Source organism: Oryza brachyantha, chromosome 6, assembly GCF_000231095.2.
Source record: "Oryza brachyantha chromosome 6, ObraRS2, whole genome shotgun sequence".
NCBI classification, from domain to species: domain Eukaryota; kingdom Viridiplantae; phylum Streptophyta; class Magnoliopsida; order Poales; family Poaceae; genus Oryza; species Oryza brachyantha.
In genome coordinates this window covers 21,867,379-21,889,165 of record NC_023168.2, presented here as the reverse complement: position 1 = coordinate 21,889,165, position 21,787 = coordinate 21,867,379, and the positions used below count along the sequence as shown (strand labels likewise).

Genomic DNA, 21,787 nt, shown 5'->3' with positions numbered 1-21,787 from the left:
CGGTTGTTTGTAATTCCAAATTTTAAACTCATTTTTTTAAACCCAGTCTAGTTATCCTGAAAGAAAGAAGACATGCAAGCGAACTGTTAATAGTAGGCACAGAGGAAGGTCTTATCTCGTGCGAGTATTCTAAGCTCGCAATGTTTTAGGACTATTCTTTTTTTTCACTGCTTTTGCGTATACATTTTTTTGACCTGTTAAACAGCATATATTTTATGAAAAAATTACATAAAAAAATCATCCTATCTTTCTCATTAGATTTTTAACTTTTTTAAATTATTTTTACCATTTAAATATCTATAAAATTCATATGATTTTTCATCTTTAATTAATCACCAACATAACACATCCGTACTAGCCTCTTTTTTAACCTAACCCAGCACGACGCCACGCGACAGGCACTCAACTCAAATATTGCTGCACAGGCAAGCATATTTCAGTTGAGAGCGAGTGCAAATCTGCATATGTGATATGTCAACGTCAACCATGCTTCCGAGGATTACCATGAATCAGAGGCAGCTCAGTTCTTACGTATTTAAAAATATCAGATTGCTTTTAAGACCATGATCTCGGCCCACATGACCCACTCGTCTTTCCTTGAACGATTTGCCAGCTCCTGTTGCTGTAAAAACAAGTCAAATAAAAAAAAATCTAATGCTAACAGAACACCCACTTCTCAATTTCAGCATTACAACAAAAACATACGCTATCTCATCAGTGGTCAGTACCTCACACACATCAAACTATAATAATATTAATGCATGCTTCACATTCTTCATGCATTGCTACATCCCATTCCCTCCAGCTGCGCATTACTCAGCCCAATCCTCATCGCTATCATCATCCACATTGTTATCCTGTGATCATTTGCTGTTATGATTAGCTGGGAGGGAGGCACAACCTCACAACACAACAACGATCGGCCTAATCGACCAATCAAACACACTGTAACCATCAGAAAAACAATCACCTGGGAGGAACTTGACAGCACTTCAATTTCATTATCTTCTATCTGTGACTGAAAAAAACAAAAGGGCAAAGGCATTCATTAAGTAAAGAGTGGGCAACATTCAAATATAAATCCCTGCTCATTGTTGTCAAATCAACATCTAAGTAAAGTACCTGTGATTTTTTCTTTTTCTGACTTCTGCTTGCTACATCCATGTAAATATAGGGAGTCAGTCTCATTCGAAGAATACTAAAATGTAGTTAAAGAAAAGCTGAAATATCATCCCACCCTATCCTTAAAGCCAGTAAAATACGGCCCCTTTGATTCAAAGGAATTTCATAGAAATTTTATAGGATTTCATTCCTATAGGAATTTTTTCTATAAAGCCCTTTGAATCAAATGAATGAACCCTATGAAATCCTATGAAATTCCTATGAAATGCATTTTCCAATACAAGTTTTGGAGGAAATCTAAAGAGGTTAAACTTCATGGAAAAAATCCTTTGAGTCTATATCTCTCATCAAATTCCTGTGTTTTTTTCTGTGATCCAATCAAACGGTCGTTTCTATGTTTTTCCTGTGTTTTGCAATCCTCTGTTTTACACCTACATTCCTGTCAGAATCATATATTTTTTCTATTCCTCTATTTTTTCATTTCTGTGATTCAAAGGGGACATTTTCCCCATGCTTCGCATTGCCTGATAACATGATGTCTAGCGAAATTTATCAACTACTACCTCCGTTATTTATCAACTACTACCTCCATCCCAAAACATAACTTCTAGCATTCAAAATTTGTCCCAAAATATAATAACTTCTACACCTACATTCTCTTTTCAACCAATCACAAGCTTTCACCCCTAACGGCCCTGTCTTTTCGCTTTTGATTATACTTATAAGCCAAAATTTAAATTTTCAACTTTAAAGTAGATTTTGAGATTTTCCATCATAGTTTATTTTTCAGGCTTGGTTTTTATATCGCTAAGAACACATATAAAAAAGATCTATTCACTTTTTTTTTGCAAATATGCCGTTTGGCTTTTTCCCTGAATAAGCCAAACAATCACTCCTAAAGTTTAGTTCCTTTTCTAAGCCAATCACAATATTTTCCCATTTAATTCCACCAACTTTTGTAATACACATTGTTCAGCTCAAAAACTTCTTATATTCTGGGACGAAAGCAGTAGCTTATTTAGTATAGAGCCGCTGCAATAGATTTTAGTTGCATCCTTTATCCTGAATTAAAAAGCTTGTGATGGACTGATGGCCCTAATGCTTCATGAAATAGATTAACATTTTATATGCGACTTCCATAGACAAAAGCTGAAAACTTCTCAAATAAGCCTCCCAAAGCCTTAAGCTTGCTATACAAGTCCTCTGCATTGAGAAAGGCCTTCAGAGGCTTAAAACAAATATGATCACATGAAGGACTATTAGATGCTTCTAACAACAGACTTGGTAATGTACTTACCAGCCTTCTTCTCTGCTGGCTGTTTTTCCTTTGGGTTTGCTCGCTGCTTCTTAGCAGCAGGACCTATAGAACAATGCCAACAAGAGATAATCAAAAGGAATTTTCTTTGCATAATACAGTAAAACACGAGAATCCTAGAATGGCGCAAGTATGAAGAACCTTTTGTTGCTGGAGTTCCTTTTGGGCTTATTGTACACCTCTGAAATAGAAATCCTTTTGTCAGGTGCTGAGTTAATTTATTGGTGCAAAGCAAGAAATAGGTAATGTCCAAAACACACATGAAAAAAGAAGTATGTTGTGAAGGTGGTTCGATGCATCAAGCAAACATGAGGTTAAATTTAAGGGCATAACTGTCTGATATAGTAAGGGGAAAAACTAGTATTATTTATAATTGGAATGTGTTTTCACCTTTTTCTCTTCTGCCTTTTTAAACATGCTAGACAAAGTAGCCTGAACGAGTGGCTCCTTCTTAGCTGAGATAGGCTGTGCTGAAGAATCTGCAGGTTTAATGTCTTCACTTTCAGATTCATTCTTAATAGCTGGACTATTCATCTGCTCAAAAGAACGGAAATAAACACAATAAAATTATTTACAAAAGGAAAAAGCTTGATAAACATTGATATTCATGACAAATCTGAATCTTAAAGAATTCAGATCTGAATCACCACCTTCTCATCCATGTCCTCAGGAACATCAATCTCATTGTCACTATCGGATGAATCATCTCCAGAGGATAACTCAGTATACCTGCATAAAGAGCGAGGGATCTATCAAACATTTTTATTCTTTGCCTTCTTATTGGTGGTTGGGAGATGAGTATATATATTTTTTAATAGAGACATTAGCCGTTAAGCCAAATATACAGGTAGCAGGCAGTCTTTCAGCTCCGATGTAACAACTAGAGTGTATGTGTTTTCCAGTTTATCTGACAGAGCAATGGAAAACAGGTGAAAGTGACTTACTTCAAGGCTCTCCCAGCAGTTCTAGCGGACTGCCTAATTGGAGTTGCTTGACTAGTGCTTAGTGTGTTATTCTCGTCCTTATGGTCTGAGTCCTCAGAAGCATCAATGTCAAATTCAATCTTTGGGGAAAGGTATTCTGTGGTTTCCTTTCCCGGGTTATTGGTGGTAACCGCTTCATCACCGGTAGAACCTGCTCCACCTTTAAAATCACAGTCCGCCGCTGCACCATCCTACCAGTTTGAAATGAAGAAGCACATGAGAGGCGCAATTGAATCATAGCAGAAGAGAAAATTAAGAAAAAGAAGAGCATGAAGGATTCAAAGCGCACGCACATTTTGAAACTCAGTCGGAAAATCTAGTTTCAGTTCTTCTGGATTTTCTTCTTTTGTTCCAATCCACCAGGCTTCAGAAAATACAATCTGCCATGATTCAATGTCAAAACAGCATAATAGTTACCACGCGCATTCAAAAAAAGGGACGAGCATAGCAGCAATACTGGCTTAGAATTTCTTCTGATGCATTGAGACGGCAAAGATGTGAACTTTGAACGACGAGTGCATTGATTCAGCAGATGTAAAAAATCGCAACCAAGTGGTGAGGAGACGCTAACCAGGCTCTCGAAGACGTCCTCGCAAACAACGCCCTTGGCCGACCTGCTCATCTGCAGAGTCAAATACTTGTTCTTGGGGTACGCATGCGTCCCGAACAGCTTCATCCTACCCTGCAACCACAAACCCTACCATTCATCGCAACTGATTCCGGGGGGAAATCACAAGGAAGCCCCCCTACATACCTGTGGGAACTCGAGGTACAGCACGGGATTCTTGCTCCCGAGATCAGCGAGTTCGCCGACCCGGCCACCCGAGGCCGCGGGCGCGAGGAGGCCAGGGAAGGAGAAGAGGAAGCGACTCTTCCGCTGGCCGCCGCGTCGCACGATGTCGCGCCCCTGCAGCCGCGCCACGGCACTCGAGGGCGGGAGCGCTGACCGCGGCGCCGCCGGCTCGCCGCGCTGGAGTAAGCCATTGGAGAAGGCGAGCGAGCGAAGGCGGCGACGTTCGTCGGCCTCGGCGTCGGCGGCGGCCGGAGTGGCCTTCTTGACCATCCTTTACTGTCTGCGGCTGCCGGTGTGGTGCGGGGGACTGGGAGAAACAAAATTGCATATCTCTCGTTTAAGAATATGGGATTGGTTAGAATTTCATTAATAAAATAGGTTTCGCAGGGGTGATCATTTGCGAGGGATTCAGATTCTGGGTTTTAGCTGATTCTAATTCTCTGTGAATCATTGGATAAAATCATAATTAGTTTGGTAGAGTGTTTGGCTAAAAATAAAAAACTAGTTTCTAGTATGAGTTTTTGAGATAAATCGTAGAAAAGAGTTTGAATTTTTATATATTATTGTAAGCCGATATATATACGTGTCAAATTTTTTTATACTTTTAACATATGGGAAAAAACTTGTATTCATACATTGTTGAGCCACATAAAAATGCACTGCTTTTGTACGACATAACAAATCCATTAGGTGATTAGTAAAAATGTAATGCTTCAGCTCCTCCGATGATCAGTTTCCTGGAGCTAATGACTTTGGAAGTGAAATTCTCCTCCGTGATCAGTTTCCTGGAGCTAATGACTTTGGAAGTGAAATTATTCCAGGTGCAACAAACATTGAAACGAGGGTATGCGAAGCTTGTTCGTGCATTAGCCCTTAGCTAGTTTTCTTCGGTTCATCTTTTGATTTTACGAATGTTAGCATTTGAACTTCTTTAATAGAGATATTGTCACGCCATATGTAATGAATCTCTTTGTTTGCAGGTACCAGCTAGCTTGTACGTCGTCGTCGTTTAATAGAGCTATGTAATTTCTCTTTCTTTAATAGAAATTGTTTCTCCTGTTTGACACCAAAATTAAAATCACAGGAGAACCATTTATTTTACTAATTCTCCGGAGAATCGAGTACGAGAATCCCTAACAAACAGGCGTGGCTAGTTTATCATTTTACTGATTCAAAGGCTCTAAAAAATTGTTTTTATATGTTATACAATTTTTTTCTTCCTAATATACCCGTGCTCTCTCTCTCTCCCGTTCTCAACTTTTCGGTTTTTGTCACCTCCTGGTTTGGGTCAGGGACGCATAGGCTATTGAGGAAGGAGGGGGGAACCGGCAGGGGGAGGACACTCGGCCAACGTCATCTGTCACGACAAGTAGGTGACGATGCGAGCGAGAAGAAGCAGCAATGGATTCGCCGGCATGGGATCAGGAAGAGGAAGAAGTGGGTGGCGGCGGTCATCATCTTCATCCTTACTCATGCTTGTTACCACTTGCATGGCTTTTGAATGCTCTGATTTACAACAAGAGGTTAGCTAAGTTGATCAAAATGACTGCACCGTGGGCTCGGGTGGTGGCATGGCCATCAGTGATGACAAAGACATTGTCCACAAGATTGATCATGTCAACTCGAGCTTTTAGACGATAGTCCACGACACGATATTGATCATGTCAACTCGAGCTTCCAAACGATAGTCCGCAATAACGGGAGGGATTCTGACCCTTTCCATTTCCTTCTTCCTCTGAGCTCTGGGCTACGGCCAGCCTGTGTTGCTATGTCGACGACATGAGCCACGAACCAATGAGTTTCCTTGGCGGTGGATGGATGATAACACCGGTGGACGGACGACAGCACAGCAAATGTGGGGATGGCACGATGGACAGACAGACAGACATCAACAGGGCAAGTGACTAGGGGGTGGATCCAGCTTTTGTTTGTTAAACATACTTATTTCATTTTTTTTCATTAAAAAGCCAAATAATCACCGCGCTTCCACTTTGATGAATCTAGCTTCCGACCGAGGGAGTCAGAATTCGTTCCCGGCCTTAATGGTTGAGTAGTTTCAGGCAAGATGTCGTCGTCGTCGCCGTCTTGAGCTTCACCGATTAAACTTGAAGCTCAAGTGGGAGACACAAGGGTTGGGGCTGGGGTGCTGGATTATGTCGTTGCAGTCGGTGTCTTCTTCCTCGACGATGGGGTCGAGGCAGAGCTCGGCAGTAGCTGTCGCATGCACCACGTCGAGCGTCTCCGGCGGCGGCACCTCCTCCGCCTCCGCGACCGCCAAGGATCGATTCTGCACCTCCTCCTCTCATCGATCCATATCAGTTATCACTACTGAAACTGAAAACAAACTAACTGCTCTTAATTTCTTTGTACCCCTGGATCGAGTGAGGTGAGGGGGATGCAATTTATATTTGTGTATAGAGTAGGACCTGCAAATCACATGTGGAAGTGCTTCTTAAATACACGAGACCGACCATGTACACAAGGAAGGAAGGATCGTCGAACCCCATCAACATCCCATCCTTTTTTCTTTCTCTCGGAAAGAAGAGGAGTGAGATTGCAAGCGTGTGATTGCCGCGTGGGGCGGGTGGTTGCATGCATTTTGTGGCCACGCAGAAAAAAAAAGGACTATTAATTGTACATAGGAATAATATCCATTTGCAATTGTGGTTGCCGCCCAAAATGCTTCACAAAACGTGCATCGCGAACCTGCTCCCTGCAACGCACCCACTGCTGCCTTACCTGGCACATTAATTCTTCTTTCAGTGCAAAGACCGTCAGAATATTTCTTTTCTTTAAAATGCTTCCTCCGTACGTATTTTTATTTGACACTCTTAGCTTGTCATGTAATTTTAATTTTGATAATTTATCTTATTTAACTTTTATACAAATATGTTAAATTATAAATCATGCTTAAATTATATGCAATGGTAAAACAAATCACAGTAAAACAATCAATAATTATGTTTTTAAATAAAACAAATGATCAAATGTAAATTTAAAGTCGGCTCGGAGTTTATGGTGGACTAGTAACACAAGTCCTCCCATAAGCCGTGGGAAACAAGTTCACCAGATCATGGTAAAGATATGCAGGAACTTCGTGGGGTTGATGTTACTTTTTTAGAAGGTTGGGATAAGTTTGGATTCAGATTTATCTATATAAATTTTCTATATTGAATATATTGACATTAAAAATATATGACTTTTTTATATGAAGTTGGGCTCAAACTGAAGAAAGGGAAAGATTACATCTCGGTTTAGTCGGGTATTTCAGATACCGAAGACATAAACCCGATGTATCATAAATAAATTTGGGTTTTTAGATTTAAAATCCACAAATACAGTTTGGGTATTATGTTTCGGTTCTTTACGGTGAATATACACTGCAATTATATGTAGTATATTGAAAATTTTGTAAAAAAGATTTGGTGGATTTTCATATAGTACCCACGTGGTATAGCTTCCCAAAGATAAAAAAAAATATAAGTATTTCTAGAATTTAAATTTTGAATTGTAGATTATAAGTATTTGTGGGGTTTTAATCGTTTCATTATAGAAACAATCGGGTGCTTGAGAAAGGAACTTAAGCAATTTAAAAACAAAAACAAAAAGTAACCACACTGAATTAAATGAAAGGAAATGTTTTGACGTAATATTAATAAATAGTATTAGCTAACAAATACGTTTAAGGAGGCCGGCCCTGATAGATTAGATGAACTAATTGTGCGTAATAATAACAAACCACTAGTAGATTATAATTAATCAATTAAGCTGCGGCGACGAGCGGAGTGACGGGCATCTCTTTGCCGGAGAGGAAGTGGGCGAAGATCTGGCTGGCCTGCGCCGGCGTGATCATGGGAACCATGTGACCGGCGCCGCGGATGGTGACGAAGGTGAGGCCCTCGTAGAGCACCGTGTAGCCGCCCACCTGATCGCTAGTGAACCACTGCCTCCACGGCTTCACTGTCTTCAGCTTCAGCTTGCGCAGCGCGTACCTCGTCGACGTCACCGGCACGCGGTCGTCCGTGTCACCGCTGTACACCCAGACGCGGAGCCCGGCGCCGATGAGGTCCGCGATGGCCGGCAGCGTGGACACCGGCGCGTCCGTCCAGTTAGTCAGCGCGTCGCTGCAGGGCGACCAGCTGTAAGGGATGGCGCCGGAGACGTTGGCGTGCAGCGCCGCCTGGACGTCGCCGCGGTTGAGGTAGTCGATGACGCGGTAGTCCACGCACGGGTTGTACGTGTTGTACGGCAAGCCGGCGCGGTGCAGCTTGGCGAGCGGCGTGTCGGCGAAGCGGCTGCCGTTGGTGGTGCCGTTGAGCGCGGCGGTGCAGGCCGGGGTGTAGAGGCTGTAGATGTCGATGTCGCCCATGGCGGCGAAGAAGCCGTTCCAAGCGGTGTCACACTGGGCGGTCTCGTTGCCGTCGTCGGGGAAGGTGCAGTTGCCCTTGATGGCGGCGTAGAGATCGTCGGAGATGACGGCGTGGTCCCAGGCGTAGTCGACGATACCGCGGTCGTCGGAGCTGGAGTCGATGGCGGCGTTGCCGATCATGATGCCCTTGAGATTGATGCGGTCGGCTTTGGACGCCTTGCTGTTGTGCTGGAGGATCTTGGTGGCGAGCTGGGGGACATAGTGGCCGGCGTAGCTCTCGCCGGCGATGTAAAAGTCGTGGCCCTTGAACTGCGGGAACCTCTTGAGCCAGTTCACCAGGAAGGCGAGCGCGTCATGGGCTTCAATCCGATCCACCAATAGATATTACATAGAGTGAGTGAGTGAGTGTGCATTTGCAATTTTGCATCGAGTGAATTGAAGTAGAAGTACGTAGGTAGGCACCAGTGAGGCTGTCGCCGAAGTTGGCGAGATCGGTGGTGGTGTTGGTGTAGGAGAAGCCGACGCCAGCGGGGGACTCCACGAACAGCAGGTTAGCCTCTGCAATTGCATTGCATGCACACATGAATTCAATTCGATTCGATTCTCATCTATAGATAAGACAGATAGATAGATGCAAATGCACAAGAAAGTAATGTAACCTTTGTTCCATGAGTCCGGGTTGAGGGTGAGGGTTTCGTTTTTGTTGACGAGCAAGGGGCCGAGCTCCTCCAGCGCTCCGTAGCCGACCGAGGAGCAACCAGGGCCACCGTTGAGCCAGAGCACCAGCGGCCTGCTGGCCACGTCCTTGCTGGCCTCGAAGAACCAGTAGAAGAGGGCGCGCCCGTGCGTCTCGTTCACCGTCACGTACCCGGCGAACTGCCGGAACCCCACCTCCCCCGGCTGCCCCGGCAGCTGCTGCACCCTGTCCGCCTCCTGCCGGTCGAACACCTCCTCGTACGTCATCTTCCTCTTGGGCTGCCTCGCCGCCTCAGCCGTCCACGGGACTGTCACCATCATCATCATCACCACCATCACCATGGCCGCCGCCGCCGTCGCCATGACTAGCTAGCTATCCTCTTCTTCTTCTTGTTGTATAGATCGATCTACGTAGTGCGTGCGAGTGCATATATATATGTGCTGCGCCTGCGCGGGACATGGGTTTCTGTTTCGTTGAAACTGACCCCACACTTTTTGGAACAAACAAACAACTGTTATCCATCTATGAAACAACCAGCTTTATGAAATGAAATACTGAACAAATCGGGAGCTTGCCTGCTGATTCTGTTACTACACGAAGAATCAGGATTCGATATGATGCAATTAACCTCACGCGATTTTCTCTCTTAATTTGTTGCCTCATCAACCGATTTAGCCTACCTGTCTACAAGCTAGCGAGATCGACGATGAGTTACTCAATTCGATATGCGCTCGATCGTTTCATTTTTGTTTTGTTGCACCAATGCATTTAAGCATACGGATAGAGATGCACACGTCAAAAATCTTAACAACTCAGAGAGTCCAGCTAACTGTACGCTATAATACTGCCGTCAAACACGGCCAAAATTCATCCCTGGTTACCTTTGGCGGCAGTATTATATAGTATATACTACCTGACATTCCCATCTTCTTCTGATATATATATGGAACAAACTAACAATGACATTAATTAATACTAACAGAAAGGGTAATCGAATTAGCACTTGCTGCGACACACACAACTGCATGCCTCGATTAAAATGTACGCGAGTGTACATATATAGGTCCTCTGTCTGTAAACTCCGTGCTGTCGTTTCCATATAGCAGCACATCATCTACACAGCAGGATAAAGAATACAACAAATATATCTATGCACTTGTATATATACCAGAACCACCGCCTGCTCCCATGGCACTGGCAAGCATTGTGCTCTGTATTTTACCACAGGCAATGTAAGATCGGGGCAATGAAGAATGCAGTATCTCATCGGGTGCAAATCCAATGCTCTATGGTCAAAATAAAACTCTGAAAACAAAGCCCCCACTTTCTTGGCATATGAATGTTGGGACTATCGCAGAGAAACGGAACCTACAACAGCCACAGTTTAATCCAAAGCAGCTTTGGTCCTCCTAGGTGCTGTGGGTTTTGGAAGACCATCAAGCAATGGCCGTGTGAAGGACTCGTGGTTGAAAGTCCAAGCCGAGCTTGACCACTTAGAGATCCCGTTCTCTGCATCTGCAAAGTTTGGTGTGACAGGCGACTTCCGCACATATTTAAATCCACTCAGAAATGAACCATTGCTCTTCACGCTGGAATCTGGATTGCTTGTGTCCATGTTTAGTCGGATACTAGAGATTGGCCTTGGCAACAAACTCTTGATCATCTTAATTGGGTCAGACAAAACATCATCCTGGGGATCAGCTTCAACCTTCTGCCGCCGACGCATGGATCCATCTTGCTTTGAGTTGGTTGTCCCATTGGTGTTTGTCCCAGCGGCACCATTTGTTACTGAAGAGCCATTACGCGTGTCTTCAGAGTTCCCGCTTCTGTCGGTATTATGTGTGTCTGGTAATCCAGAGGAACTGTCCAATGTTTCACTTCTGATACGCTCTAAGCTTCCCTTACTGTACAAGGACATCTCAGTGCCACCATCTGTAATACCTCCTTTTTGAGAAGTTAGGCCATAGTAGGTCTGCAAGGTGCTCATCGCGACTGACATCTGCTGCTGAGAACACTTGTGCTTGGATGAGTCTAGTGAATCCATTACATATCTGTTTTTCTGATTGTTTGGAGCCCACGCTCTGCACATAGACAACGAGCTCAGAATGAACCTATCAACAACTACAACAGCTGGAAAAAAAAAAAGGAAGTGTAGACAAACAGCATGATCAGGTACAACTAAAGGTGTAATGTTTATATGTCAACTGTTTCATCTTACAATATTAGCATTAATCAAGGAGAAGTTCGGTTTTGATATGTCGCATCACAGGATGGATTATCGAAAGAGGCACAAACGCCGCGAACAGAAGTAGGGAAATATGAACCTCTTTGTTCTTTTCTTTTCTAGAATAAGCAAAAGATTTGCGGGCCATCATATTAAGAGGGGAAAAAGCATTTACAGATGTTAACGTACCTCTTTGTTCTTTGACCAGAACCATTGAGCCTCACAGAGGATGGCATGGGTCTCCCTGGTAGAGGTATGAGCAATATTTTGTGTGCAAACATCTGACTGTCAGTCATCAAACTGTTTGCCCTCTTGATGTCAGATATCTAAAAATGAGAGAAAGAAAGGCATTCTTAACTCTGATAAAATTTACCAATTTGGTGGACATCCACAACTCGAATTAAGCAAGCTAGTTTGACTAATATGAGGCATTCAAATGTGCCACTCAAATCAAATAAATTATGATACTCTATAGTACAACAACCCTGGGGAAAGAGCAATTCCTGATGTGTAAAGGGAACATTTTGTATTACTTGATTACATCACATATAAATACTACGGACGGTGATGTACATAATAGCATCACGCAACCATGAAATAGAATAGGTAATAAGCATGGTTAAAGGATTTTGTCACAAGTGAGTTGTCCTTTTACCAGAACTAGGCTACTGGCCAGGATACACTCATTCATTAAAAAAAAAGAAAACTTCAGCTATTTAGCAGAAAGATGGTACATATAGTTTAGCATGCTGATAATATTAATAGGAGGCTGTGTACATCCGTTTTTGGAAGTAAGGTCGGGTTTTAATCCATCTTCTAAATAAAATGCTGAAAAATAACCAGGCAAGATGGTAATTTTACCCACCACAAGACAAGATGCCGCCTTGTTGGTAAATTAATAGCGCCATAGACATATATAGAGAGGAGTTTTACTTGCCTCAACGCCGTACTTGATGGCGAGGCCGGCGAGCGTGTCCATCCTAGAAACCCGGTGCTCCAGGTAGTCCTCGTCGGGTGGCGGCGTCGGCGAGGACGGAGGCGACCTGTCCGGGGAGAGCACGACGGCGAAGTCATCGGAAAGCGGGTGGGAGATCCCCATAGCCAGCCAGGGGGGGAAGGGGGAGATGGTTCGACGGCTAGATCTCGACAGGCGAATCGAATTGGGGGGAAAAATCGGTGTTTGCGGGCAGGTGCGGCGTCGCGTTGGGTGGAGGCGAGGCGGGGGCGTTGGTTGCCTCTGCTTCTCCCTTTCTTCTTCGCTTTTCTTGTCTTGGAACCCAAATGTAACGGAAGCAACACAACCAAAGCCAGCCTTGACGAGTTGAAAAAAGAATCGTGCATTTTCGATTTCTTTTTCTTCTATCTTTTACGCGGTTGATGGGGTTGGAGCCACGTGGTTGTTGTGCTCCCTCCCCTCCGTCCTCCTCTTCGTATCGTAGCAGTCCGACAGGTGCCCAGACTACCAACAGAAAACGAGTCAATTCACCCGATTAATTCCTAGCACCAACTTAATTAATAAGATCGGGTAACCCTTCTCCATTTTGGCAGATTAAACTAGCTTCACTTCATCAAAACCCATACGACATCTGATTTTTTTTTATTTGGAGTCTGAGAACCACAGAGTTAGATTTTCTTTTCTTCAGAAAATGGAAATGCAGGACATCCACATCCATGTCCACTTCCTTCCAACTTACAAGGTGCATGCATATATACCATATCATACGGACACAAATACATGGCCGACTGTCTAGTGCTACCTGACCACAAAGGCATCATCCTACATTTGACCAAGTTAAAATTACAGACATTGTGACACGTGAGTCCTTCCTGCTCTTTCTTCGTTGACGCTTTCTCCTGACTACTAAGCCCTGTTTCTTTCAGCTTAAAATTATTATAATCTAGATTATTGAGTTAGATTATTATAAACTAGATTGTTATAATCTGTAGCAGAATAAGTTGCGAGTTGTTTCTTTCCTAAATTATTATAGCCTAGATTATTGGGTTTGCAAGTCTAAAGAGGGAGTGAGGTAGCATAGTGGGTAATTTTTCATCCAATAAGCTAGAAAAAGCTATCTAAATGAGCATATCAGATTATAATAAGCTGGACTCTAAATTATAATAAGCACTTTAATAAATTATTTGTTTTTTCAGCTTACTCTCAATAATCTAGATTATAATAATCTTAAGCTAAAAGAAACATGAGCTAAGTAGTCAATCGAACTTGGCTTACTACCTTGAGATGTCGTATCGATGGTCGCTGGTACCTACCAGGGGGGTTAATTGTTTTATTTTTGAAAAAAAACAAATGTCATATATAAAATAATAATTTATAAAAATATATATACGTGTTATTAGCCATCTAAAATCAAAGGATAAAAAATAAACTATAATTAAAAACATAAAAATCAATTCTAAATTTAAAATTTAAAATTTTGTTTATAAGTATAAACACAGACGAAAAGAAAGGGTGGAGCTCAGGAGCTCCACCCCTCTCCCCGGAAAAAAAACAGACGATCCACTTAATAATAGCATGAAGACCTAGCAAAGAAAAATCAACAACTACATGTACTTCTGCTTCTGCAGCTAATCATGATTTGTGAGCAGCCCCTTGGAATGTTCATTCTTTCTTCGTAAGTTCATATTTTTAAAAAAGGGAAAAACTATCCTGGGCTCCTGGCTTAGCTATGCTTATCATGCAGCTCTAATAGGCTTGAAATGAAGTACTACAATAATATATTGGCGTGGATCAAGTGCTGCTGCTTCGTGTTCGGAAAGTGTTGACAGGCAGTAGCACTTTGCTTGATGTTTCACAAAGAATCTCTATGCTTTGGAAGCCTGCTTTACATCAAGGTGGGCAGGGCACACACCACTTCTATGCGGCTGTCTTTTCTGCATTTTCCCCTCCTGCCCCTTTTCACGAAGAACAAATTATGGAGCTTAAGTAGAGTGGATTAGCCCCCTTTTCAACCACTAAGTACCATCCCACCAAAATGTTCGGTGGCTATCATGTATATAACCATACTATTTGAATCCCTGAAATTAGCAGCATTTCTGTTGGGTTATATATATATTTTGGTACCCTGCCACTTTCTCTGCTACTGTGCTACAACTGAAAATGACATGGTTTTCCCTTAGTTAGGTGCAGGCGCGGTTACAACCGCACCATCATATGATGATCCCACCTGCTGCTACAGATCGTTGGCAACGTTGGATCACTGGCTAATAATCGATCAGCCAGAAATAACAGGTATTTCTTGCTAGAAAACGCCACTGCACCTGTTATATTCAGAGTTTGTAGAGCTGACCAGAGAGCTCCAGAGCACGTGCAATCATTCAATCTTGAAGCATATGTTGGTCCCTCAGTTGCAATTGCGCTAACTACTAAACGCCAATCCTTAATCTGACTTTCATTCAATTCATTGACCTTGTTTTACAATATGTTTCAGAGCAGCATATGTATATTCATCAAGATGAGATGTCAATGGTTGCTTTACACAACGGGATAGCATTATAGTCAATCTAGCATTGGTCGTTCTGCCACTTGCGTTTGGTTGCTTCGGAGTATCTATGCATCAGAGTATCGGACAAACTGGGAGCGATGAGCTTATAGCCAACAACTTATATTTTATCTCTCGCCCCCTTCTTGTTTCTTTCTTTTATTTGGTCTCATCTCCAATTCTCCATTGCGATTTGCAGATGGTGTTTTAAACCAAGAAGATTACGAGACTCTGAGACGGATACAGCGTCCGCAACAAAGAGTGATGCAGGTAACAAGGCCAATGTAATCTCCCGTTCGTTTAGTAACCCTTTTTTCTTGAATGAAGATATATTTAGTACCCTGAAACTTACAAAAAAGAAATTGCACGAGAGATTGTGATGCTATCCAAACTTCAGGTTCAGACGAGGCAAACACCTCCAAGTTGTAATGTTCTACAGATTATGCAGACAGAAATATGCTGAGGAATCCTCTAGTGAATTTTCATTCTATACCAAAATTCAAACTTTTCGGAATAAAGTGTGTAGTATGTTTCTGACAAAAAGAGGGCTGAATCTCCTATGGCAACATCTCCAAATAAATACATCAACAGGGCAGTTTCACGGCTGGAAAGAGAAAAGAAGAAACAATAACAAGAGAGAGAGAGAGCACTAGAGCTCACTTCCTCTTCTGTGTCCTTGTAATCCAATCCAAAACGTGGGAACAGTCATCATCCCCACGGAACACCCTGTTCTCTGAACGATAGGTCTTGAGATCACGGCTTTCGTGCCTGCAACTTTCCCTCTTCATTTCCAGTGAATCAGGAACCACCCTTGAACCACAGTGATGGTAAGCATCACAGATGAACTGAGAAATAGCATCGAAAGGCTGCGAGGCATCAACCCACTGGTAAATCTTCTCGTTGCGGAACCAGGTGAGCTGCCTCTTTGAGAAGTTCCTTGATGCTGTCTGAAACTTGGTCAGGAACTCAAAAAACTCCTGTGGGGAGCTGCTGCCTCCGTTGTGCCTACACTGAAGCAAATACTCCATGGCTTGCCTGTAGCCGATTGCACAGGTGGCCGAGTTCATACCAGGACTCAAACCGATGTCAAGAAGCCACGAGGCTTCAGAAAGTAGGCCACCTGTGTCGGCCAGCATTTCTTCACACCTCAAATCGATTGATCTGTAGAGGTCAACGCGCGGACACGCGAGGAAAATGCAGAGGAAGTCATAGTCCAGCTCCTTGGGTGGTTGATCAGCATCGGTTTGGTTGGTGAGACGACGCTGATTGTATGCATTGTAAGGCAAGGTGAAGGCAGAGGGAGGGGAGCCTGAGGACCTGATGATCTCGAGGCTTCTCCTTAACCTGGACCAGTTGTTGACTGACAAGTCCCGAGCTTTGGGGTCGCCGGCTTTGGCCACCAGGTCTACAGCTTCTTCCCATCGGCCGGTGTCCCGGTAGCGGGCGAGCTCAGACCAGACGGCGGACGTGACATCCATGGATGACTGGGGAACATTCGGCTTGCCATAGATGTACCAGCGCAAGTAGAGGCCAGTCCCTCCAGCGACAATGGGGACGCGGCCTCGGCCAAGAAGGTCGTCGGTCGCTGCGCGGGCGTCCCGGAAGAAGTCCCCGGCGGAGTAATCCTCCGACGCGTGAAGGATGTCGATGAGGCGGTGCGGCACAGCGGCCCTCTGGGAAGGAGACGGCTTGGCGGAGCCGACGTCGAGGCTGCGGTAGACTTGGACGGAGTCGGCGCTGATGATCTCGCCGGAGAGCCTCTTGGCGAGGTCGAGGGCGAGCCGGGTCTTGCCGGCGCCAGTGGGGCCAGAGATGACGATGACCTTGTTCTTGGAGGTTGGCGGGAGGGAGGCAGCAGCCGAGGACGAGAGGTTCTTCCAGACGGCGGCGGGGCGCCTGCAGCCGAACTGCATCCCGCCACCGCAGGGAGGCGGCGTCCGGGAAGAGGATAGGGGGATGGGATCCGGTCTTGACCTGGATGGATGTCTTCTTCTCAAATCCAAGTTTACCTAGCGCGCTGGCCCAAGGCTTGTTGGGCCTCCAGCCCCCAAACAAGTCCACTTTCAGCTCCCTCAACTATAGGACGAGTTCGATTTGTATCCCCCCTCGACTCACGTAGGTAAGGCTCCCCTAAGTACCCATACTGGTTCGGGCTGATTTAAGAGTCAATCCAGTTGACTTAGCATGTAGGGCTTACATGTCAGCCCATCTCGTTCTCTTTCTTTTCATTCTCTGTCCCACGAAGAGTCCTTCGTCACCACCGTTGAGTGCAAGGTCTATATTATCGTCTCATCTCTCTACTATCTATATCCTTCATGTTTGGACCATCTTGCTGTGAGCAACGAGACCAAGTAATCACGACTGTCCTATCTGCAAGGCTGTCCAAGCTACCGTGCTTGTAGATTTATACGCAATGGGGTCTTCTTAGCATGAGCGAACTGGCTCACCCAATGGTGACACCAAGCTCCTATAGCGATGGTGAGATCGAGGTTCACCGTTGCCTTCGCAAGCTACAATGAGTCCTAAATTGTCACAGAGGTTTACGTTGGAAAAGCCCAAATCACCGCTGGATAGCTCAATTTGGCTGCCTGGGTTCCACCTAGGCTCAATAATGGACGCAACAGCAGTGACCAGACAACTTTAGCGATAGAGAGTGACCTCCTTATTGAGCTCGAGCTCAACTTCGATGGTAGCACAAGGATAAAGGTAATGATGATAGAAAGAGAAAGGGGTCAACGACAGTGATAACTCCACAACCTATAGAAGGTCGATTGCGGCCTCCTTTACGATCTTCTCCACTACCGCTAGGTGCATCCTGCTTAATAACCACCTCCTCGCTAACTTTGCTACCCATGACTACACAAGAGGGTGAGAGAGAAAATAGAGCATGAAGGAAGAAGGGAATAAAATTGAATAGTACTTTTTAATAAATATTTATGCTGACCAGATAACCATTGTATTGCCATGTTAGACAAACCCATCGTTCTTTGCTGCTTGTAATGCCACATAGCAACACATAGGACAAAACTCATAGTCCAAATCACCAAGAAAGATAAATTGACCTGATTTTGGTAATTAGGGAGCATCTATCTCTGGTTTTGTGGTTGAGGGTACAGATCAAACTCGACCAATATTTGAGTGAGCCAAATGGACCATTTTTTTTCTCAAAAGTTCAACATTCTTCTTGTCATTGGCCAGGCAAACAAGGATAGTGCTGAGGAGACCTCACCGAAGTATGGTTGTATTATTCTATAGCACTGTAGTACAAACTATTTTTTGGTTTGTACGTGTATGTTTACTAAACTGCTAAAGATATTTTTTTCTTAAAAAAAATCTATGTAGAAGTTCATATCTTATTTTGAAAGTAAAATTTTTAACTATATAATAGTTGGCATCATTAAATATTAAAAAAGATAATCTTTTTAAAAAATATATGTAGAAGTTCAATTAGATAATATTTCATTCATTTTTTTTAAAAAAAGAACAGTGGAGATGCGCTCTACCATCTGAGCTACATCCCCTGCCTGTTTGTATCGACCGAATTATTTCTGGTTAATCTTTGGTGGATAAAGAGACGGGAAGAACAGTGCAGCGCGCAGCCTCCCTCAGTGCCTCACAAGACAGGGGAGGACGAGAAAGGCAAGATAAGAGGACGAAACGCGCACCACAAGCAGAAGAAGCGGAGGCTCTCTTCCACGTCTCATCACCTCTGCCATGGCCACCGCTTCCACCGCCGCCCCCCTCCACCTCCTCCTCTCCTCCTCCCGCCGCCGACGCCTCCTCGCCCCCCGCGCCCACAATGACTCCACCACCACCGGCCGACGCCGCTTCATTGCCGACACCGCCGCCGTTGCCGCCGCCGTTGCCCCACTCGTCCTTCCCCGGACCCCGCTTGCGCGGGCCGACCAGACGCCCTCGCTCTCCGAGTGGGAGCGCGTCCTCCTGCCCATCGACCCCGGCGTCGTCCTCCTCGACATCGCCTTCGTCCCCGACGACCCTTCCCACGGTACCCTCTTCACTTGCCCCGTATACACAGTAACTTGCTTCCCTGCCGCTTGCCTGGTTTGTCAATGCACACAGTCTCAACCGTTCCTCCTCACACGCTTTCCTTCTATATCGCACAGCACTGCTCGCTACGCAGTATGAATCGAGCCCCCCAGGCCCCAACCAATAAAAATCATATCTTTATTTTCTATATATATGACTGCTTTCTCTGTGTACATACACATACTTGGGATTATCATTACTGCTCGACCTAGTATAAATCTGTGAGCTTAATGGGTCTTTCAGACTTTCTGAATTAATTTTACCTAGCTCTTGGGAAATTTAACTTGCCAGTACTAATCACGAGAGCAACAAGGTACACCAATTCATCTCTGTTGGGCTAAATATACCCTCAAAAATCTTATTTGCAAAAGGGATTGATGAATGCAATGGAAAAAACGTCTGTCTGTAACGGAGATATGTCATTATTATGTGGTGTCTGGGATAGCTGAGTTAGAAGGATTATCTATTTTTTGTGGTAGCTAATTGAGGGTATAAGCAAATGATTTAAGTACTACAATGTTGAAAATTTGCTCTAGAAAGATCAAATTAGGAACTTCTATGTTCAATTTTTTTTGGCAAGAAACGAAAGCATACTTGCGAAAATCCTAAATTTTTAATTGGAAACAAACACAGCCTTAACGTGGGCCATTTAATGTAAAGTATAGCACTTAATTTGAATCAGAGGAAATAGTCTTCTCTAGTTTCGAGTGTATATCCCCCCCCCCCAACCCACCCCAACAACAACAACAACAAAGAGTGATAAATGTTCCGCATCTTTCTAGGTTTTCTTCTTGGGACAAGACAGACGATATTGGAAACAAAAGATGGAGGAAACACCTGGTCCCCCCGCTCCATCGCTTCTGCTGAGGATGAAGATTTCAACTATAGGTTCAATTCTGTAAGCTTCATGGGCAAAGAAGGATGGATTATTGGCAAGCCTGCAATTTTGTTGCACACTTCAGATGCTGGAGACAGCTGGGAAAGAATACCGTTGAGTGCCCAGCTTCCTGGGAACATGGTAAATTTGCATATAAATTTTGTTATCTGCGGTTTGCGAAGGATGAATGGAAACCTAAAATTGGTAGTTGCTATGATATGGCAGGTTTATATAAAAGCTACAGGTGAGCAAAGTGCAGAGATGGTCACCGATGAGGGAGCAATTTATGTTACTTCCAATCGTGGGTACAACTGGAAGGCTGCTGTGCAAGAGACTGTCTCAGCCACTCTTAACAGGTAGGAAAAATTAAATCGAATTTGTGACATGGGTGTGAAGCATTTTTGAAACTAGCTACCTTTTTGTCTTTACGAAATCATTGCACCAGATGTCCATTTAAGCTATGGTTTCTTCATGTAGTTGCCGTCATGGCATGCCAACAGATATAACACCTGATGGTCTGAAATGCTATTAGCTTTTCTTTGCTCCTGTCAGGCCAGCATGCATTTGGTCCAATTTTCGCCCTTTTATTTGTGGTGCAGAACAGTTTCAAGTGGCATTAGCGGAGCGAGTTACTATACTGGGACCTTCAACACAGTGAATCGGTCACCTGATGGACGCTATGTTGCTGTCTCCAGCCGTGGGAACTTTTATCTGACCTGGGAGCCTGGGCAGGTTCGGTAGCTCAAGAGTAGCTAACCTCACATCATTTTGGATTATTGACTTCTGTCTTCTGGTCTGCCCAAAGGTGGATTTTAAATTCTGTAAATATGTTTCTGTAGCCATTTTGGCAGCCACACAACAGGGCAGTGGCACGTAGAATACAGAATATGGGATGGAGAGCAGATGGTGGCCTTTGGCTTCTGGTGCGTGGTGGTGGACTCTTTCTAAGTAAAGGAAGTGGGGTGAGGATTCTTTTCAGATTAAGTTTGTTTGTGACATTTTAGTTCCAATTCTTCCATCGAAGCCTTGATGAAGCTCATGCTACCTTATCTTCATCCACCAAACCAGATAACTGAAGACTTTGAGGAAGCGTCAGTGCAAAGCCGGGGGTTTGGACTGCTTGATGTTGGCTACCGCTCTGTGGTAACTGAAATGGATTGTCCAACAGCAAAGCTAGTGTTGTGTATCCTGCGTGCGGTCAAGGTTAAAACGCTGTGTGTTCCAATTGCAGGATGAAGCATGGGCTGCTGGTGGAAGTGGTGTTCTTCTGAAAACAACAAACGGCGGGAAGAACTGGGTGCGCGACAAAGCTGCTGATAACATCGCTGCCAATCTCTATTCTGTAAAGTAAGCAGATAGTTGGCCTCAGGACACCCATTGCGAAGATTAATTTTGCTCCTTGCTCTGAAAGTCTGTGTGGGTATGCAAATGGCGACGAGTCTATGACTGATCAGCGATATTTGCTGTATACGCAGGTTCCTTGGTGACAGCAGAGGATTCGTGCTTGGGAACGACGGCGTCTTGCTTCGATATGTTGGCTGACGCGCAAAATCCTTCAGTCTGGCTGTATTGTCCTTGACTTTTTGTACGTACTATGAAGTATATGAACCAACACTTGTATACATGGTCACTCGGTCAGGTATCTTATGTGCCTAGTGCAAAAGGCTCTTGATTTGTGTTGCATTCGTCTGCGCAAGAGTGTAAATTCCTGTCTGTAAATCTAGCGACTGCGCATCCACCTGTAATCTAATATCTGACACTATACCTTAAGGAGCTTGTAATGTGAGAATGAGTCAGCCACTGCTGCCTTTCAAGGTTGTGGGAGTGCCCAAATCTGCTGCTTCTGTGGAAATAATTTAGAGT

The 21,787-nt window shown here is 44.1% G+C and overlaps 5 protein-coding genes across 5 annotated transcripts; 1 reads left to right on the top strand and 4 right to left on the bottom strand.

Annotated features, from left to right (window-relative positions):
• Window positions 1-663: 663 nt before the first annotated feature.
• LOC102707129 (DNA-binding protein RHL1) lies at window positions 664-4,533 on the bottom strand. Its single transcript, XM_006656463.3, has 11 exons — window positions 4,175-4,533; window positions 3,992-4,102; window positions 3,714-3,800; window positions 3,382-3,611; window positions 3,088-3,166; window positions 2,828-2,971; window positions 2,579-2,618; window positions 2,420-2,482; window positions 1,123-1,154; window positions 971-1,018; window positions 664-857 (listed from the first exon to the last, which is right to left on the bottom strand). Exons 1-11 carry the CDS (start codon window positions 4,481-4,483, stop codon window positions 813-815), a joined length of 1,188 nt encoding a protein of 395 aa, XP_006656526.2. The 5' UTR covers window positions 4,484-4,533; the 3' UTR covers window positions 664-812.
• Window positions 4,534-7,830: 3,297 nt separating this feature from the next.
• On the bottom strand, window positions 7,831-9,690 carry LOC102703134 (serine carboxypeptidase-like 34). Its single transcript, XM_006657308.2, has 3 exons — window positions 9,242-9,690; window positions 9,045-9,140; window positions 7,831-8,941 (listed from the first exon to the last, which is right to left on the bottom strand). Exons 1-3 carry the CDS (start codon window positions 9,639-9,641, stop codon window positions 7,977-7,979), a joined length of 1,461 nt encoding a protein of 486 aa, XP_006657371.2. The 5' UTR covers window positions 9,642-9,690; the 3' UTR covers window positions 7,831-7,976.
• A 454-nt stretch (window positions 9,691-10,144) lies between these two features.
• LOC102706853 lies at window positions 10,145-12,809 on the bottom strand. Its single transcript, XM_006656462.3, has 3 exons — window positions 12,441-12,809; window positions 11,693-11,829; window positions 10,145-11,360 (listed from the first exon to the last, which is right to left on the bottom strand). The coding sequence occupies exons 1-3, from the start codon at window positions 12,600-12,602 to the stop codon at window positions 10,664-10,666; spliced, it is 996 nt and encodes a 331-aa protein (XP_006656525.1). The 5' UTR covers window positions 12,603-12,809; the 3' UTR covers window positions 10,145-10,663.
• Window positions 12,810-15,323: 2,514 nt separating this feature from the next.
• Window positions 15,324-16,961, bottom strand: LOC102706573 (tRNA dimethylallyltransferase 9). The gene has a single exon (XM_006656461.3). The coding sequence runs from the start codon at window positions 16,911-16,913 to the stop codon at window positions 15,657-15,659; it is 1,257 nt and encodes a 418-aa protein (XP_006656524.1). The 5' UTR covers window positions 16,914-16,961; the 3' UTR covers window positions 15,324-15,656.
• A 1,643-nt stretch (window positions 16,962-18,604) lies between these two features.
• Window positions 18,605-21,738, top strand: LOC102702860 (photosystem II stability/assembly factor HCF136, chloroplastic). The gene is made up of 8 exons (XM_040524754.1): window positions 18,605-19,006; window positions 19,830-20,065; window positions 20,150-20,280; window positions 20,524-20,656; window positions 20,764-20,886; window positions 20,993-21,067; window positions 21,156-21,271; window positions 21,400-21,738. The coding sequence occupies exons 1-8, from the start codon at window positions 18,715-18,717 to the stop codon at window positions 21,464-21,466; spliced, it is 1,173 nt and encodes a 390-aa protein (XP_040380688.1). The 5' UTR covers window positions 18,605-18,714; the 3' UTR covers window positions 21,467-21,738.
• Window positions 21,739-21,787: the final 49 nt, after the last annotated feature.

Coding starts and splice junctions, on each gene's coding strand:
- LOC102707129 (XM_006656463.3), bottom strand. CDS start 4,483: ATGGTCAAGAAGGCCACTCCGGCCGCCGCCGACGCCGAGGCCGACGAA. Junction 3,801..3,991: donor AGGACGTCTTCGAGAGCCTG/GTTAGCGTCTCC, acceptor GAATCATGGCAG/ATTGTATTTTCTGAAGCCTG. Junction 2,619..2,827: donor AAAAGGCAGAAGAGAAAAAG/GTGAAAACACAT, acceptor TTTCTATTTCAG/AGGTGTACAATAAGCCCAAA.
- LOC102703134 (XM_006657308.2), bottom strand. CDS start 9,641: ATGGCGACGGCGGCGGCGGCCATGGTGATGGTGGTGATGATGATGATG. Junction 9,141..9,241: donor CCCGGACTCATGGAACAAAG/GTTACATTACTT, acceptor ATGCAATTGCAG/AGGCTAACCTGCTGTTCGTG. Junction 8,942..9,044: donor CTTCGGCGACAGCCTCACTG/GTGCCTACCTAC, acceptor ATCGGATTGAAG/CCCATGACGCGCTCGCCTTC.
- LOC102706853 (XM_006656462.3), bottom strand. CDS start 12,602: ATGGGGATCTCCCACCCGCTTTCCGATGACTTCGCCGTCGTGCTCTCC. Junction 11,830..12,440: donor CCATCAAGTACGGCGTTGAG/GCAAGTAAAACT, acceptor TCTCATTTTTAG/ATATCTGACATCAAGAGGGC. Junction 11,361..11,692: donor TCTGGTCAAAGAACAAAGAG/GTACGTTAACAT, acceptor GTCTATGTGCAG/AGCGTGGGCTCCAAACAATC.
- LOC102706573 (XM_006656461.3), bottom strand. CDS start 16,913: ATGCAGTTCGGCTGCAGGCGCCCCGCCGCCGTCTGGAAGAACCTCTCG.
- LOC102702860 (XM_040524754.1), top strand. CDS start 18,715: ATGGCCACCGCTTCCACCGCCGCCCCCCTCCACCTCCTCCTCTCCTCC. Junction 19,007..19,829: donor CCCCGACGACCCTTCCCACG/GTACCCTCTTCA, acceptor GCATCTTTCTAG/GTTTTCTTCTTGGGACAAGA. Junction 20,281..20,523: donor GTCTCAGCCACTCTTAACAG/GTAGGAAAAATT, acceptor TTTGTGGTGCAG/AACAGTTTCAAGTGGCATTA.